The following is a 19,043-nucleotide window of genomic DNA, read 5'->3' on the forward strand; positions in this document are numbered from 1 at the left end:
TAAGGAAGTCTGTGCCAGCACAAATATGATGGAGTGTTGAATGTATGTTTTCTTCTCTCATTGGTAAGGTTTCTGATGTAATTCTTAAGTCATTGATTCATTTTGATTTGAGTTTTCTGCAGGGTAAAAATTAGGGGTCTAATTTCATTTTTCTACATAAAGTTATTCAGTTTTCCCAGCACTATTTATTAAAAAGGCTATCTTTTCTCCAAGTTATTTTTCTGGCACCTTTGTCAAATATTGGATAGCTATAGTTTTTGGGGTTTGTCTCTGGTTCTTTTATTATGTTCCATTGGTCTTCATGTCTATTTTGGTGCAATATCTTGCCTTTTTACTATTGTTTTGTAGTGTAATTTCAGATCAGGTATTGTGATGTCTCTTGCTTCACTTTTCTGCTTAGTATTGCTTTGACTCTTCTGGGTCTCTTATTCTTTGAAATGAAGTTAAGAATTCTTTTTAATTCTATGCAGAATGTCATTGATGGGTATTACTTTGAATATGTATATTGCTTTTGGGAGAATGGCCATTTTGACAATATTAATTCTGCGTATCCAAGAACATGGAATGTTTTTCAATCTTCTGAGGTCTTCAATTTCTTTCTTCGGTGTTCTATAATTTTCATTGTAGAGCTCTTTTATCTCCTTGGTTAGATTAATTCCCAAGTGTGTATATATATATATATATATATATATATATATATATATATATATATATATAATTAAATATATATAAATTAAATATATATAAATATATATAAAATATATATATTTATATTTATATATATATATTTATATATATATAAATTCCCATATATGTATATATTTATATTTATGTATATATGTATATATGTGTGTATATATATATATATTTAGTGTTATTAGGAATGGAATGATTTTGCTGATTTCTTCTTGAACTAAATCACTATTTGAATATGGGGAAGCTGTTGATTTATAGGTGTTGATCTTATGTCCTGATACTTTGCTAAATTCATTTATAAGCTCTTTTGGTGGAGTTTTTTGGGATCTTCTAGATATAGGATTATATCATCAAAGAGACAGTTAGACTTCTTCTTTTCCTATTTCTATCCATTTGATTCCCATTTCCTTCCTAATTGCTCTGGCTAATGTTTCAAGGACTATATTGACTCGTAGAATAGACATCCTTGTCTTGCTCCAGATAGTAGAAATGCCTTTAGTTTTTCTCCATTTACATGTTGTTGGCTTAGGGTTAGTCATAAATGTCCTTAATGATGTTGAGGTAAGTTCTTTCAACCCCTAGTTTCTTGGGTGTTCTTAATGTGAATGGGTGTTGACTTTTAACAAAGGCCTTTTCTCCATCTATTGAGATGATCATGTGGTTTTTGTTCTTAATTCTTTTTAAGTGATGAATCACATTTATTGTATTCCTGGAATGAAATTCACTTGATTCATGGCGTATTATTTTCATGATGTGTTTTTGAATGCAATTTGATAATACTTTATTTAGGATTTTTTTGTATCTATGTTTATCAGGAATATTTATTTTCTTGATGCATCTGCTTTTGGTATCAGGGTTATACTAGCTTCATAAAATTATTAAGGAGTGTTCCCTCTCCTTTAATTTCATAGAATAATTTAAGAAAGACTGGCATTAATTCTTCTGTAAAGGTCTGGTAGAACTCAGCTGAGAATTCTTCAGGTCTAGGGCTTTTCTTTTTTGAAAGCTTTTAATTGCTGTTTCAGTTTCATTACTTGATATTTATCTGTTTAAGACATCTATCTTCTGGTTCAATCTGTGCATGTCATATATGTCTTCCAGATTTTTCCATTAATTGGTGTATAAATTTTCAAAATAGGATATGATAAAATCTGAATTTCAGAGGGGTTTGTGGTAATATCACCTTTTCTGTTTCTGGTCTTATCAATTTGCTTCTTACATTTTCTTTTGGTTAGTTCAGCTAAGGATTGCTAATTTTATGTTTTCAAAAAACCAACTCTTCATTACATTGATCCTACATATTGTTTTCTTATTCTCAATTTCATTGATTTTGGCTCTGATCTTAATTATTTCCTGTCTTCTGCTGGTTTAGGGGTTAGTTTGTTCTTCTGTTTTCTAAGATCTTGAGGTGAAGCATAAGTTTGTTTATTTGGATCACTCTAATTTTTAATGTATGTACTCAGTGTTATAAGTTTGCCTCTTAAACTTCTGTCATACTGTCCCATAGAGTTTGTTATGTTATGTCTCTGTTCTCATGCATTTCTGCGAATTTCTTAATTTTTGTTTCCATTTCTCCCTTTGATTTATTTTTCATTTAAGAGAGTTTTATTCAATCTCCACGAGTTTATGTGATTTGTATTATTTTTCTTGCTGTTGATTTCTTGTTTCTTTCCATTGTGATCTGATAGAGTACATCAAATTTTATCAGTTTTTTTTTTTTTATTTGCTAAGATTTGCTTAGAGGCCTAGAATATGATCCATTTTGGAAAATATTCCTTGTGCTGCTGAGAAGAAGGTAAATAGGGGTGGAATATACTGTAGGTGTTCATTAGGTCCACTTGATATTGTTTAGGATGGAAATATCTTTGTTGATTTTTTTAACTGTCTACTGGTGATAAGTGTGTATTGAAATCCCTCACTATTATTGTGTTGGGAGTCTAAATAAAATTTAATGTCATAGAGAATTTTTTCCATGTACTTGGGTATGTGGATATTTGGGGTGCACATGTTTACTATGGTTATAGCTTCTTGTTGAATTGTCCCCTTTACTAGTATATAATGTCCTCCTTTGTCTCTTTTGATGAATTTTTGCTTGAAATTTACTTTTGTCAGATATGAGAGTAGCTACTCCAGCTTGTTTTCTTGGACCAGATGCCTGGAATACTTTTGCCCATCCTTTTACCTTCAGTTTGTGAGTGTCTTTGCCTATAACATGGGTCTCTTATAAACACCATATAGATGGATTTTGTTTTTTAACCCATTTTGGTAATCTGTGTCTTTTAATTGCAGAGTTCAGACTATTAACATTTAGCATTAGTATGAATATGTGTTTGTGGTTTCCTGCCATTTTGTTTTTTTGCTATATTTTACTTTGTCTTTATTCTCATTTAATTGATTATTTTTCTATTGACTTTCCTCTCTAGGGTTTGGGAATTGTTGGTTTTTTTTTTTTAATTCCTCTGTGTGAAGTTTTACTTTGTAGTGCTGGTTTGCTGCTCATGAATTCTTTTTTTTTTTTTTTTTTTCTTGTCATAGAATGTTTTTAGTTCCCCCCCTAGAATTTGAAACTGTGTTTTTCTGGGTACAGAAGCCTTGGATAACAGTTGTTTTTTAGTGTTTGGAATATCTCATTTCACACCCTCCTTGACTTTAGTCTGAACAGAAAAATCAGACTTACTGGTTTGCCTCTAAATGTGACCTGTTGTTTGCTTCTTGTGACTTTAATATTCTTTCCTTATTTTCTGTGTTGAGAATTTTGATTATGATATATCTCAGTGAGCTTCTCATTTGACTTGAGTCCATTTGGGGTTCTGTAAACTTCCTGTATGTGGATGGCTCTCTTGTTTCTGATATGAGAGAAGTTTTTTTTTTTTTTTTTGTAACTGTCTCATTGAAAATGTTCTTCATATATTTAGTTTGTTTCTAAACAATGATTCTCAAGTTTTGTCTTTTGAAGTTATCTCAGAGTTCTTGTATATTCTGTTCATGTTTTATATTTTTTTCCCTGTATGGCCTTCTGTGTATTCAAGATCATATATCCTGTCTTCAGTGCCTGAAATTCTGTCTTCAAGGCCTGAGGTTCTATTTTCTGTACTACCTAGTTTGTTATTGAAACTTTCAAATGAGTTTGTAATTTGATTGATCTTTTCTTTCATTTCTAGGAGATCTGCTTGTTTTCTTTTCAGTATTTCTTTATTACAATTGTAACTGCTCCCTGTAATTGCTCACCTAATTCCTTTCTTAGATCTTTTTTTAGTTCATTGACCATTTTGATAATCAGTTTTTTACAATCTTTCTCTGAATTTTCATCTACCTCATTGTCAGTGGGTTCCTCTGGGGGGATTATGGATTTTGGAGGGAGACTTGTTTTGCCTATTTTCTCAGGTTTTCAGAGGTCTTGATCTTGAGCATCAATTGAGATGGATTCCTCTACCTCTTGTTTTTAGGGCCTGGACTTCAGTTGCTAAAGTATCCTAGAGTGATCTGGATTGAGATCACTTTGTAGGTGTGGCATCTATATCTTGGTGTTATTTCACAGTTTCTACTACAGCTGTTTCTACTTGGGGCCTGGTTGTTAGTTTATGGTTTTTTGTCTTTCCTATTCTTCATATTAAAGTATAGCTGAAGATTAAGTGTCATTAATTTGTATGTAGAGGAAGGTGCACTGTCTTTTGGTTGAGTTTAGTTCAGCAGCCAAATTTCTATCCTGTAAACTTGAAATGTTCCGGTAGGTTTCTAGCATCTCACAGATTAGGGGAAAAAATAATAGCAACAAACAATACAAACAATATACAGCACAAAACTAACTACTTAGTTCCTACTATGAAATCTATAGTGTTAATTGCAACAAAACCCAGAAATGGTAGGTCAGTAATTGCCACAGCAAAAACAACAAGTAACTATTTTTATGAAATCAAACAGATGTCAACTGTGGGATTCACAGTAGTAACAACTGCAACAGCATCAATGGTGGGGGAAGTTGTTATGTAAAACAATTAGTGCTAAAAGATGATAGGAATACAGCTAAAAGAAAAGAAAATGTGATAGGAAGGTAAAAAAGAATTTACAATTTCAAAAAGCGAATGAAGAGAAAGCAGAAGAGAGGTGTAGGGTGTGGTGCGGTTATAAGAAAAGAAAAAAAATAGAAGTAAATAAAGGAAAGGTGAAAGAACAATTGAATTTAGCTGTTAGCAGAAGAAATGAAAGAAAGAGAAACAGACACATGAAAAACAATACAAAATAAAACCAAGATACACTAATCAAAAACCCTAACCACCAAAAAGCAAGGCAAAGAAAAATAACTGCGTTTTGAAAAATGCTACAAATGAGATAAACACACACACACACACACACACACACACACACACACAAAGGGAAAAAATATCCTGAATGAAAAGTTAAGGAATCATTTCCACTGAAATAATCCCAAATAGTCAATGAGAATATATGCACTGTCTATGCCCAAATGTCTTTCCTTTTCCTTTTGAGCTATGTAGTTAGCATGCGTGTAAAAGCCAAGGGTTGTTAGATCCTTCCCCTTTTTGTGTTGCTCCCCAAGTGGCCAGTTGAGTTCAAAACTGCTCAGCTTTCCTTCTCACCAGTATGAGTTAGGATGGAATGGGAGGTACTGTCAGCTAGAGTTTTCTCTGCACAGACCAGGTCCATACACTCCCAGGGTGGGGCTGCTGCAGTGTTCTATGATGGAATTCCCACTGTTGGGGCTTGTGTCTAATCAGGACTCAGGGACTTTATTGGGTGGAGACTGTTCTTGAGAGATTAGATCAATACACACCTAGGATCTGGAAGTTACCAATTTCTGCTAGAAGTCTGGATTCCTGAAGTGTCCCTGGAATTCTACTCATGGATTGGGGGAGCCAATCCTTCACTCGCTCTGTTGTCCACACACACAGTCTTTAAAGGCTTCCTGGGCTTAGTTCCTGGGTGTATTCACACCTATTGTTCAAACTCCTAACCCACTTCAGCTGGTCTTATGAGCTACCAGACAAAGGGGGAAGTGAGTTGGACTCCCTTTCACTTTTCCAATTTGAATCCCCCTGGGTAAAATATTCTCTGCTCCTGTTTAGCTCTCATTCTGTTAGGTGCAGCCTAGGGTATGCAGCAAGCACTTCCAGGACCATATAACCATCATTATTTAGATCTCTGGGATCCCTCAGCAGCAGCTGCAGCATGGCTACCTCAAGATCACTCCAGCCTCAGCTCTCTGGAGCCAGTTGGGAAACACAGACACTTTTCATACACCAGTGTACAGCGCAGCCTCCAGATCAGCTATCGGAGGCTGCTTTTCTGATCTCAGGATTTTCCATACTAAACCTGTTCATTGTATTCCTCTATGTTATTTCTCCCTCTGTGCAACTACTATTACTGCTACAACCAGCTTGGTTCCAATGTAGTCTCTGTCCTTCTGAGTCTCTAAGACACTCTGACTGTTCAGTATTGGGTTGTGGTGAAATCCCTCTTTCACCCACCTCTCAGAAAAGCACTAATCCCGCTGCCTAAATCCCAGGTCATGGAGGGACAAATAATGCAGTCTCCCTCTAGTCCACCATCTTGAATCTCCAAGATAGGGATTATTTTAAAAAATACATACCAACAATACAATTACATATTACCCAAATCAATAATGAATAATTTCATTACATCATCAAATAACTATTTAAATTTTCAATAATGTCATAAATGTCACAAATGTATTTTGATGTTTGAATCTACACTGATTAACTTATCAATAGGTTGATATTTTTTTGAGTATGTTTTAATCTATAAATTTCTCTTTCATGCATCTCTTATTCCTGCCTTCTTTTTTTATGTTTATAGTTTATTTGTACAAAATTGAGTTGCTTATCCTGTACATTTCTTATTTATATGGTATATTTCTGTATATTGTTTCCTCTGTATTTCCTATCAAGTACTAGTTAGATCTATTTGTTTTCAGGTTGACTTTCTTTAATAAGACTGATCCCAAATGTTGGTGAACCTTTCCATTCAGGAAGCACCTAATACCTGTTTTTTCTCTGTGATCTCAGCAGTCTTTTGTGTTGAATTAAATATTGCAAAATTGAGATACTTTAATTCTGTAATTACTTCTTCACAGATTAGCTGAAATAATTTTTTAAAAAGAATTTACCCTCAATTTCAGTTTGCTTACTCTGTGGTACAGAATATTTAGGAAAAGCAGAGTAAATATGTAATATTTTGTTATTATTCAGCAATTTTCAAAATGGTGAATTCTTTGAGTAACAGTATTCAAAATATGCAGTTAGTGTTTTTAAGTGTCATGAAGAACTCTCCCAGGTTTATACAAATTTAGTGTACTTCAACATACCTAACTGTGTAAATTTGTGACAGTTAACAGCATATGTTATTGTTTATTAATGCCAACGTTGTGACAGTTCTGACCAGTGGAAACCCCCTCAGGATGAATCTAGAATTTATTTATGTCTAAAAGTGGGCATTTTAGTCTCTGAAAAGATAGAATAATCCAAGCTTATTTTCTATATATAGAGTTGCATAAACATCATTGAAATGCACTGGCAAATTTGAGTATAGATAAGTGGTTCTACTTATAAGCATTCACTGCTGTTTTGTTGATCTATTTGTATGTAAATATAGCATTTTCTTCATTATTGTAGCTTTATAATAAGTCTTGAATTCTAGCAGTTTGAGTCATCCAATGTTTGTTGTTTTTCTTGACTTGGTTATCCTTGTGCACTTATAAAAACTAATTTAGAAACAACTTTCCAATTTGTACAAAGTAGCCTGTCATGATTATATTTAAGACTTAATTTTCATTTCTTTTTTTCTGGATAAGACTTCCATTACAATGTTAAACAGAAGGTTAACAGGTTGTGTTCATTGTGATACTGTTCTATTAGTTGTAGAAATTTGAAGATAGCCTTTATCAGATGATATTCGTCTCCTCTATTTGCAGTTCACAAAGAGGTTTTCACATGAATAGTTATTGAACGTTATTTTTTCCTTCATCTTTGAGATAATCACATAAATTCTTTCCTTTTTTTCTTTTAATGTGATAAATTACTGTGTGGGTGTGTGTGTGTGTGTGGGAGAGAGAGAGAGGGTGTGTGTGTGTGTGTGTGTGTGTGTGAGAGAGAGAGTGTGTGTGTGTGTGTGTATGTGTGTGAGAGAGAGAGAGACAGAGTGTGTGTGTGTGTGTGTGTGTGTGTGTGTGTGTGTGTGTGTGTGTTTGGTGCTGGGAATCAGGAATCAAACCCCGATCCTCTTACATGTGGCTAGTGCTCTACCACTGAGCCATGTCCCTAGTCCCTTACTTTTTAATGTAAACTAGTGCTTTATTCCTGGGATAAACTTCACTCATTCACAATATTCATGATATATTATCTTTATTATATATTGTTGGATTTGGTTTATTTTGTTCTTGGAGAAATTGAGATTTTATTTTATTATAATATCTGGTAAATGATATTTTGGATCACTGAGATCCTGTTCTCAAAATATGAGTTAATTACTATTCAGACTTCTTCAATTCTTTGAAAGAATTTGTGCAGAATTAATTTCTTCTTTAGAGATTTGGTACAATTCAGAAATGAAGTCATTGGAGGCTTTGTATAAAAGTTTTAAACTACGTATTCAATTTTTTTTAATAGATTATTCTTCCTATTTATTTATTCATGAATAAGATTTAGTAGTTTGAGTTCTTCAAGGAATTTGACTCACATAAATTTTCAAATTTATTGGTATGCAGTTTTCATTATACTTATTATTCATTAGTAATTGTCTGTAGAATCTGTTGTGCTGATTTATGTCCTTTTTTTCTTTTTTTATTATTTTTTTAATTTAGTTTTTAATTTTTTACAGACTGTATTTTGATTCATTGTACACAAATGGGGTACATCATTTCGTTTCTATGGTTGTACACAATGTAGATTCACACCATTTGTGTAATCATACATGTACATAGGGTAATGATGTCTCTAATTCCACAATTTTTCATACCCCCCTCCCTCTCATTTCCTTCTACATATTCTAAAGTTCCCCCATTATTCTCTCACTCTCCACCCCCCACCTCCATTATATATCATTCTCCACTTATCAAGGAAAACATTGACCTTTGGTTTTTTGGGCTTGGCTTATTTCACTTAGCATGATATTCTTTTTTTTTGGATCAATCCGACATATCATTTTTCCTGAACTTCTTAAAGAGTCAGATGTTGTTTTCATTGTCTTCTTTCATTTTCCTATTACATTACATTTTACTTTGATTCTTATTATTTTTTTCTGCTAAGTGTTGGTAAGGCATGAGAGAACTGAAATTTTGATGTATGTAAAAATGAGATGGTCAATTTGGAACTGGTTGGAGGTTTCTTACAAGTTAAACATACTTACCGTATGCTCCAGGTATTTTGCTAGCAGATATTTGCACAAGTTAAATAAGAAAATATGTACATTCCTATAATTTTTTTTATCTGAAAGTTCATAGAATTTTATTTATAAAAGACCTAAACCAGAAACAATACAAATGTCCATCAACTAATGAGTGGATAAAAAAATTGCAACATATCCATACGATGATAAAAAGCAAACATGATAATATTATGTTGAATGATAGAAACCAGGCCAAAAAAAAAAATACAAAACAACAACCAAAAAAAACATGAACAAGCAAAAAAGCAAACAGAAGAGGATTACATGCATATAGAATTATAGAAAAATGCAAAACAAAATGCAAACTAATTTTTAGTAAGAAGAACAGAATTAGCGATCATATGATCCAATGTTGGGGGATGGGAATAGAGAGATGGGTAGATTACATTGGGGCATGAGAAAGCTTTTATGGGTAATTAAAATGCTGTCTTGATTGCAGTGATGGTTTCAGAGCTGTATACAAATTTAAAAGTTGATTAAAAGTAAGTTTAAATAAGTACAACGTATTGTACCTCAGTTATACTTAAAGTTATTTTTAACTTTTTCATTTACTTTTAGGTCAAACAAATGTTCTTTATCAGTCTCCAAGTAATTCAAAGAATTTTATGAAAAAATCAGCTTCAGCTGTTTATCAGCAAGATGTACAGGATAATGGTACAGAACAAAAGGTAAAAAAAAAAAACTAGGTTTCAAAATTTTATACAATAGTTATTGATTTGTCTTCTTAATTTTTACTTCTTTGAGCTATGATACAGTGCTGATTACATAGGAAGGTTAGGTTCTATTCATGAGAACCTGACCCCTTTCCCTGTCAAACTATTGAGTTACTTATGTTCTCAATACACTGTGCAATGTAGCAGAAACTGCTCCAAATACTTAGCAATTAAAATGTTAATATTAGCTAGTATTTATTGACCATGTACCATTAATCATACATTGTACTAAACCAGAAGGATGGAAAACAAGGAAATTGGGTTACATAGACTCCAAAGTTAAACAAGATGTTATCATTGTCTAGTGAGGCAACAGGCACAGAAAAATGTTGTAATAAAATAAGTGGAATGATGAATTTTGGGGGGGTTTCTAAGCAGTGTTTTCAGTAAACATTCAATTAGAGAGGGTATGAATGGCTAGAGTTGGATTTTTTTTTTGAGACAAATTAAATGACTCTGAACTTTTTAGATCCATTCATTGAAGGGATCACCATGTCTTTAAACAAAATATAGACTACAGGAAGAGTAATAAGTTTGTACATTGCTATATATTTGGCTCACTTTTGAACTAAATTTGAGATCCTATGGCAAGAGGTTGATAACTATGTTCTTCCTGAAACAACTTTTATGAAAGCTTGATTGGATGAAAGGGGAAAACAGTGAAGATTCATTTGGTTGACTGACTGAAAGGAAAATCTCTTTCAGAAGTACAGTTACTCATGGATTTGTTTTTGTCTTTTATGTTGTATCATATAGAGAGATGGAATGGTAACTAAAAGATTAAGTGCTACTGATGATAGAGGTAAGAAATTAGAGAATATTCATGATTTTTCTGTTATTAAATGCATAATTAAGTTTCATTATATAGTTTTTAAAGTTGTTTTGCCTGATTGTTAAAAATATGCTTATTTTGAAAAATAAAGGATGATATAAAATTATTAATGAATATAATATTTTAATGAGAACATCTATTTAAGTTACAGTTAGATTAATGTACTTTTTGTCATTTATGAATTGTAAAAGAAAAGATAGAGTCTCTACTGCAGTTGTTTGTAGTAGAAGGTAGAGTAAGTTACTAAAATAGTATGGTTTGGGAGGCTACAATACAGACAATTGTCCTAGTATTCCACTACTGTTAGTTCCCTGAAAACAATACATCCAGTTTCCCATTTCCCAATGGTATACACTTTACTTAAAAACGTTATGACTTGCTATGTTTCTGCAAGTCTAAATACTAACATACTAAATATGCTAAAAAATACTCCCATGCATATCCTAAATACACAGGAAATATAAGACAGCTCCTTATAGTGGCTAATGACAACCTCGAATTTAACATAACCTGAATTCATCACCTTCATGACTCTCATATTTTCACTCAGGCACAGAATCTAAGTTATCTGAGCCTTTCTTGTATTTTTACATCTAAAAGTTGCTACTTCTGCATAATCTATCTCCTTATTTTATCCTATCTTCATATATATATATGTATACACACATATATATAAATATATAAAGCTGGTTTAATAGAATCCATTTGTTAATCATAACATCAATTTATATATTTATGTGTGTGTATTATGAAAAATACATCAATCTAATAAATTAGCACTTTTCTGATGAATAAAGGTTTGATTTCATGTTATTTATATAGAAGTGGATTAAATATTTTATGGGAGCGGTTGGTAGTTTGGGATTTAGCAGTAATTTTGTGTAACTCTCGACTAAACCTCCCAACAAAAGGATAGTCAAGATCAGCTCTAATATCTTCAAGGTGATGGAGAACTCAGTCAAATGTTCCTTATACTATCAGAGACTGAGTTCTTAACATCATTTGATTTTTTCTTCAGATAACATTTGGTTCTTATTTTTTTAAAATTTTTTCCAATTTGTTCCAATTTGTTGTACATGACAGTAGAATGCATTTATACATTTTTATAGATCATAGTGTAATCTCTCATTTTTCTGATTATACATATTGTAGGATCACAATTCTTATTCTTAACTCAAATGTAGGATCTATACCATCTCCAGTAGACACATGAGAAACTTCCTAATATTTTCTATAGAGCAAAGGAATAGATACCTACATTGAAATATTAGTGCTTTATCTAAATGTTTTCATGATAAATATTTAAAATATGTTAAAAATGTTAAAAATGAATTTTGTATGAAATATTAACTAGTTTCTACACATCTATTATTATTGTACTGTGCTACTCTAATTATAACTTGTTCTAAATTTTTATAAAAGTCATATTGTAATATTTTCACTAAGCCTTATTAAATTTGCCTCCAAAATTATATTACCATGTTAAAATTCCATAAGCAATATAGAAGAATTCTTAATTCAAAACATCCTCTGCACCATTTGATTATGTCATACCTTACATATTTGTGGGGCAGATATCTAAAATGTTCTTCAAAAGAAATTTTATTTTAATGTCCTGGTTTTTCTGATTATTAGCTATGTCAACCATTTTGGACCCTTTAGGATCTTTACATATTTTCTGTGTATTTCATTTATGATCTAAGACTTGAGTGTGAAAAAAATGACAATTCTCTTGTCTTTCCATTCCCACTACTTCTGTCCTTGTTTCTCTATTCTTTACTATTGCAATAACTTTCCACCTATTACTTCTTCCTCTTTTAACCTACCATACATTTTACTGTGAAAGTAGTCTTATCAAAACACAGTTTTATTTATTCTCCTGTGTGAGTCATATGTTGTTTCTCATTACCAACTGGATGAAATGAAAACTGTTATTCCAGCAATGGGCTCAGGATAGTTTCATAAAATAAGCTGGAGTAATACGTGAACTAGGGTCAGAGATTAAGAACTTCAAACTTGTCTTTGAAGGAAATGATGAGCCACTGAAATTTTTAACCAGTGTTAACAGGTGTACAGGTGTGAGGTATCTGCCAAAACTTCAGGTGTGAGACAAAGAAATAAAGTTTATAGGTGAAATGATTGAGTTTTGAGAGCCTAAAGTTAATCAGTTCACTAGTCCACTCATAGGGATTAACTGGCCAGTAACTTCAGGCAGGTCAGATGTGGCTGGAAGAGGTTCCTGGGGGTATATATTTTGTCCTTGATCAGAGCTCTCTCTCTCTCCTTCCTGGTATCATGTCGTCACCTGCTTTCCTCTACCGCACTCTTCCACCATGATGTTACCTTGAGCTCAGAGCAATGGAGCTGGCCATCTGTGGACTAAGACCTATGAGAACATGAAGTCCAAAATATATTTTTCATCCTTTAATTGTTCTTATCAGGTCTTCTTGGAGACACTTCCTTAATTCAAATAAATTCCTGATTGTGGTAATTCCAGTTATTGTGACAGTTCAGCAGGGAGAATGTTCAGCAGGGAGCAGCACTATAAAAGTATTTTCCCTTTTCCCAGCAATATTATCTTCTTATGTTTAAAGGAATCTCTTCTTTCCCTAGGAGCTATAAACATATCAGCTCAAGGTTCAATTCTTTCATCTCAACCTTCACCCACAAAATATTATCCCACAACTTCACAGACACTTATAGGACCTCCAAAAGATGAGGTATGTAATATTTCTTTTTCTCCAAATACAAACAATAAATGAGATATAGTCATATGCTCCTCATTTGCATATGTCATTGTTTGACCATGTGGAACAACTCTATTCCATGAAATTAATAATGCCATAATAAAAATGTGATAATCCTAGGACTCTGTGCCTAAATGTAAGCCACATGATGGCAGTTTGCATTATGTACCTGTAGCCTTCAAAAGAATCAAATCATATTTCTTTGATTGGGTTTCTACTTTACAGACTTAGAACATTTTGACCAGTGAACAATTACTTGCTGTTTGAGAGTTACTAAAAAATATTCAAGATACTGCCTTATATATGAATTGGATCATCTCATCGGACGTGGCAGCTTGGGAGCCTGAGGCAGTAGGATCAAAAGTTCAAAGCCACCCTAAGCATTGCAGTGAGACCCTGTCTCAAAATAAAAAAAATAAAAAGGGTTGGGAATATGGATTAGTGGTTAAACAACCCCTGAGTTAAATCCGCAGTACCAAAAAAAAAAAAAAAAATTAAATGGATTTTCTCTGTGGATTATCAACTTTTTATAAGAGAAATCAAATCCACAGTTTTGGTTCCATAATATTAGCATAGTGTTAACTGGCTAACTGTGATAAGGATTAGCATGGTTTGAAAAAGATTTCAATAAACTGAAGACGTACTATTTATAAATAAAATCTCTAAGTAGCAAGCAACATTTATTTACTCTCATAATTATGCTATCTATATAATTATTGATAGTTTAAACATAACTTAAATGTAGCATAGTTAGCACAATATGCTTCTCTACAGTATAGTTTCATTATAAATAATAAGTTGACACTGCCTACTAAGCATAGTTCACTGTTTTACAATCTCAGTTGCCATATTAAATATGTTAAGAATCAAATAATATATTTCTTAAAAACAACTGACATTTGGAGTAGTCATATTGTCCTACATATTTCAAAGGTTATGTCTTTAATTATAAAAAAGAAGAAAAATGACTTTACAACTCTGTATGAATTTTATCTTTTCCTTTTTGGAAAATGTATGTATTATTAAACCGATATCCATATGAATCTCAAATTAGTATAAGATGGTAACAGAAACCTGATTTATTGTGAAAAACTGAATGAATATTTTGAAGTATTATAAAACGTTTTCCAGCCTACCATTGTCAGAAAATGAATTTCTGGTACCCTGTTTACAGCTCTCAGACAGGGTGGAAAAAAAAAAAGAAAGAAAAAGAGAAATCTGTTACAAGAGATTTGCTTCCCTAGAGTTGCTTGAGTTCCTAGAAAAGTCTAAAGAGCCACGTTGATGTTTTGAGAGAATCTATTACCTACCTTCCAACTTTACTTAAATTTTGTTCTGTTGCTCCAAAAAAAAAAAAAAACAAAAAAACCCAAACACCCATTTTTCTTCCCATTGAGTTGATTAACTTTCTTGTTAATTAGTGCATTCCATGAATAGTGAACTGGAGGTTATCAGTGAATAGTACTGTGCAGAAAAGGAATAACATAAGCAGCCTTCGGACTACTGTCTTTAAAGAAGCCTTCTTATATGATTGGTCTTTGACTGGTGTCTAGGAAGATGACTGGAAAAGTTTTACTTTCCTTACTAAGAAGAGTAGTTCACCATACCCGGAACAAGAAAACAATATGATCTTGCAGAGTATCTACAGGACCATCCTTTAATAAAACCATCAGATGCTAAATTTCTAATATATTTCCTTGGACAGAAACATTGTAATAATATTATTTTTTCTTTTATCGTTAGAGAAAGAGTACACTCAAGTTTTTTTTTTTTTCTCACAAGAGAGAAGTAGATAAAATAAGGAAGACTGCGTATGGATTTCTGCATACCTAGCCCTTACTTTTTCTAATGTGTATCTTTTATTATAATAAATCTTAGATGTGAGTTTCAACTATATAAAGTCTTAGAAAATTATCAAATATATGAACAGTTCTATGGATACCCTCTGACAATAATAGATATTATAAAAACATAATAAAATGTGTATATTTCTTATAAATTGATATTCAAGAGAAGTATTAAAAATTTTAATTTCTGAATATAAAAATTTAAAAGATATACATACTTTAAATACAGAAATAGTAGACAATGTTCAAGTTCTAGAGTAAAGTTTTTCAGGATCTGTTTGTTTTGTCGTTTATGTAGAAGGGGATGAATACTGATTGGAATGGAAGACCACCCAAGAAGAAGTCAAGCTACGTAACTGAATCAGGTAACTGTCAGCAACAATTATTGAGTAAATCATGCAATTTATTTACTCACTCTCTCTAACAACATTATTTTTCTCTTGCTATATGCTAGGTATGGTACTGAACATATAAGGGAAAATATTCCTTATTCTTACCCAGAGCTATTACAGTGTAGTTGTGGGAAGATAGTAATGGGAAAAATCACAACTCAATATTTTAATTACCATAAAAAAGTGGGTATGTATAAATGTCAGAACGTGTAGGAAGACAATGCCTATGTCTATCTAGGGTCATCAGGGAAGCCTCTACAGAAGAGATAAAACGTGCTACATGAGTGATACAAAAGAATTTTCTATATTCCTATCTTTTATTTTTATTGAGTTACTACTAATGCTGACGATCAAATTTGAAAACTATTATTGACATTTGTGCTTATATCCTTATACCCATTGTTTGTTTGTATAGCAACTCTTCCCTGCAAACTTTGAAGTATAGGTTACAATTAAAATTATGTATATATAAGAATTACAAGTTGATAATTTGATACTTGTGTGCATTATAAAAAATTCACCACAATCAAGCCAATTAGCATAACTTTTATGTGCAGTTGGAACACTTAAGATCTACTTTTTTACTTTTTAGCAAATTGCAAGTATACAATATTGTTAACTATCACATCACGAATCATGTGTGTATATATGTGTGTGGTTAGAACACTTAATATCTGCTCTCGTGACAATTTTTAAATGTATAATAACATTTTGTTACCTATAGACATATTGTATATTGGATCTCCAATGCTTACTAATATTGCATAAATAAAACCTTACACCAATTTGCTGTGCTTTCCAGATTGTCTGCCCCCCTCCCATTGCCCATGCCCTAGTAATAGCCATTCTATTCTGGTTTTGTTTTCTGTTCATTTTTTTCTTTCTTTCTTTTTTTATTTTCTTCAGGTGCTAAGTTCTAAGGCCTTTGATTTTTACCACCAGTGAAAAATAAAAAGTCCCTTTGAACTAAAATTTACAGAATCCTTTGAATTCTATTCTGTTTTTATAAGACTAACATTTTAATATTCCACATATAAGTGAAATAATGTGTGTTAGTCAGATTTCATTACTGTGAACACAATAACTGGCAGTTGCTTAAAGGAGGAAAAGTTTATTTTGGACTCAGAGTTTCACAGGTTAAGTCCATGATTGGGCGACTGACTCTGGGCCTGAGGTGGAAGAACATCATGGTGGGAGGGTGTGGGAGAAGAAAGCTCCTCAGGTCATGGCAGACAGGAAGCAAAGAAAAAAGTGGAAGGGGCCATAGAAAATATAATCCCTTCTGAGGCATGGCTCCAGTGACCTATCTCCTCTAGCCATGCTCTACTTGTCTAGTTACCACTCTGTTAGACCATTAAAATTATTAATCCATCTAATGGATTCATCTACTGTTTAGGTTGTAACTCTCTTGATCTAATCATTTCATCTCTTATCATCCCTGTTTTAATACAGGGGCTTTTGGAAAACAGCTTATAGTCAAGCCACAACATTTTACTACTGACTGCAAATGTTCATGGCTATCTCACAATGAAAAATATTTTTAGTTCATTTCCAAAAGTTCCCATAGTCTTAGTAGTTCAAGCATTGCCCATTTAAAGTCCAAGTCTAGTGTCTCCCCTTAGACTCAAGACAAACTCTTGGTTGTGAGCCCCTATAAAAATTAAAAGCAATTTACATATATCCAATATATGGTGGCACAGATTAAGTATTCCCATTCCAAAAGGGAGAAACAGAAAGAAAGGATGGGACCAAAGTAAGACCAGAGTAAACCCAGTTGGACAAACATTATGTCCTGTAATTCCATGTCCATCATCCATGACATATCATGGTGAGATATAATCTCGAAATTTCTTAGCCAGTCCTGCCTCTATGGCCTTGTCAGTTGCAGAATTCACAGTCTGTCACTTAGGCTAGCTCTGTGTGCAGTCAAGCTTTCCTGGGCAGATGTTCCACATTATGGGCATCTGTTAATCAGGGGGTTCTCCACCACAGCTTCGGCTTTCTTCTCATCCCTTTATGTATCACTCTCTCAGAGGCTGCCTGCAAGGATACCACTCTGATGCACTTCATCTGGTCTCTCGGGCATTTCTTTGAAATCTCAAAGCCTTCCTGATTTCTAACTTCAGCAACCTGCATTCCTGCAGACAAGGACATCTTGTAAAAACTCTATAATATTTAGATAGGTGGTTTTACATAAAGAAAATTTTCACATGCTACTGCCAGGCATCTGGGAGAGCTATAAGCATTGGGTCATTTTAACATAAATTTTTAATTAGAGTTTTTATGAATAATACATATACCATGAATTTAAAACTCAGATTCATATAAAAGATAGTATGTGATTATGAATTCATACCAAATATCTTTATCTTCTCTTAACTCCACCTCTACCCAAAACCAAAGCCAAGATGTGATTCTTTTGTGCTACTACCTCTGTTTTTTTTTTAATTATTTCTTTCTTTGTTTTTTAGATGAATATTTCAGTGAGAGTATAGTTCTTTGAAATCCTACATATTTTTAGGAGTTCTTAATTTTGACTTCCCATCTTTTTTGAGCCTGATGCATTATTATTTTAATCCTCTGACTATAAACCATGTTTCCAGGAATGACCACTATTCATAGGGTAGAGGCATTAACTTCAACATTTGCTTAGAACTCTAGATTTGCTTTTCCACAATTTTTTCTTCCCCTGCCCCTTTTCTTCTTTTCTTTCTTTTTCCCTTTTCTTTAAACTTCTGGGAGTTCCCTTACCTCCTTGAAAAGGTTAGTTATTTTTAAGAGCATGGTTTTATACTTCTACGTTATATTCTCATCAAATCATTTGTTTATTTTTAATGGTACATTATAATTATACATAATAGGGGGGTTCATTATACCACATTCGAATATGTATATAAACATAATTTGATCAGTCTCATTCCCCAGCACCTTTTCTGTCTCTCCTCTTCCCTCTCACCTTGCTCTACTCTACTGATCTCCCTTTTATCTCTATTATTATTTTTTTGATGTTATTATCATTTTAATTAGTCATATATATGTATAGGGACAGAGTATAATTTGGTAGGTTTAATTCTCTTGTACTTCCCCCATACTTCTGTACTTCTCCCCTCCCTGCTGACCTCCCTCTACTCCATTGGTCTCCCTTCTATTTTCATGTGATTCCCTCTTTTTTCAATTCTTTTTCATTTTTCTCCTTCTCTTAGTTTTGTCTGTTGGCTTTCTGATTCTGGCTTATTTCCCGCAGCATGATGTTCTCTGGTTCTAGCCACTTAGCAGAAAAGACATCATTTCACTCTTCTTTATGGCTGAATAAAACACCATTGCATATATAAGCCACATTTTCTTTATCCATTTATCTGTTGACAGGCATTTAGAATGTTTCCATAACATGACTA

General features: G+C 32.8%; 1 protein-coding gene across 1 annotated transcript in view; it reads left to right on the forward strand.

Annotated features, from left to right (window-relative positions):
• Fsip2 (fibrous sheath interacting protein 2) overlaps positions 1-19,043 on the forward strand; it is a 78,052-nt gene that overhangs the window by 18,242 nt on the left and 40,767 nt on the right. The window contains exons 10-13 of the mRNA XM_047547561.1: positions 9,676-9,785; positions 10,587-10,632; positions 13,276-13,382; positions 15,555-15,621. Coding sequence (XP_047403517.1) covers positions 9,676-9,785; positions 10,587-10,632; positions 13,276-13,382; positions 15,555-15,621 — 330 coding nt within the window. The remainder of the gene's footprint in view (positions 1-9,675; positions 9,786-10,586; positions 10,633-13,275; positions 13,383-15,554; positions 15,622-19,043) is intronic.

The sequence above is a fragment of the Sciurus carolinensis genome, chromosome 3 (genome assembly GCF_902686445.1).
Source record: "Sciurus carolinensis chromosome 3, mSciCar1.2, whole genome shotgun sequence".
In the NCBI taxonomy this organism is placed as follows: Eukaryota; Metazoa; Chordata; class Mammalia; order Rodentia; family Sciuridae; genus Sciurus; species Sciurus carolinensis.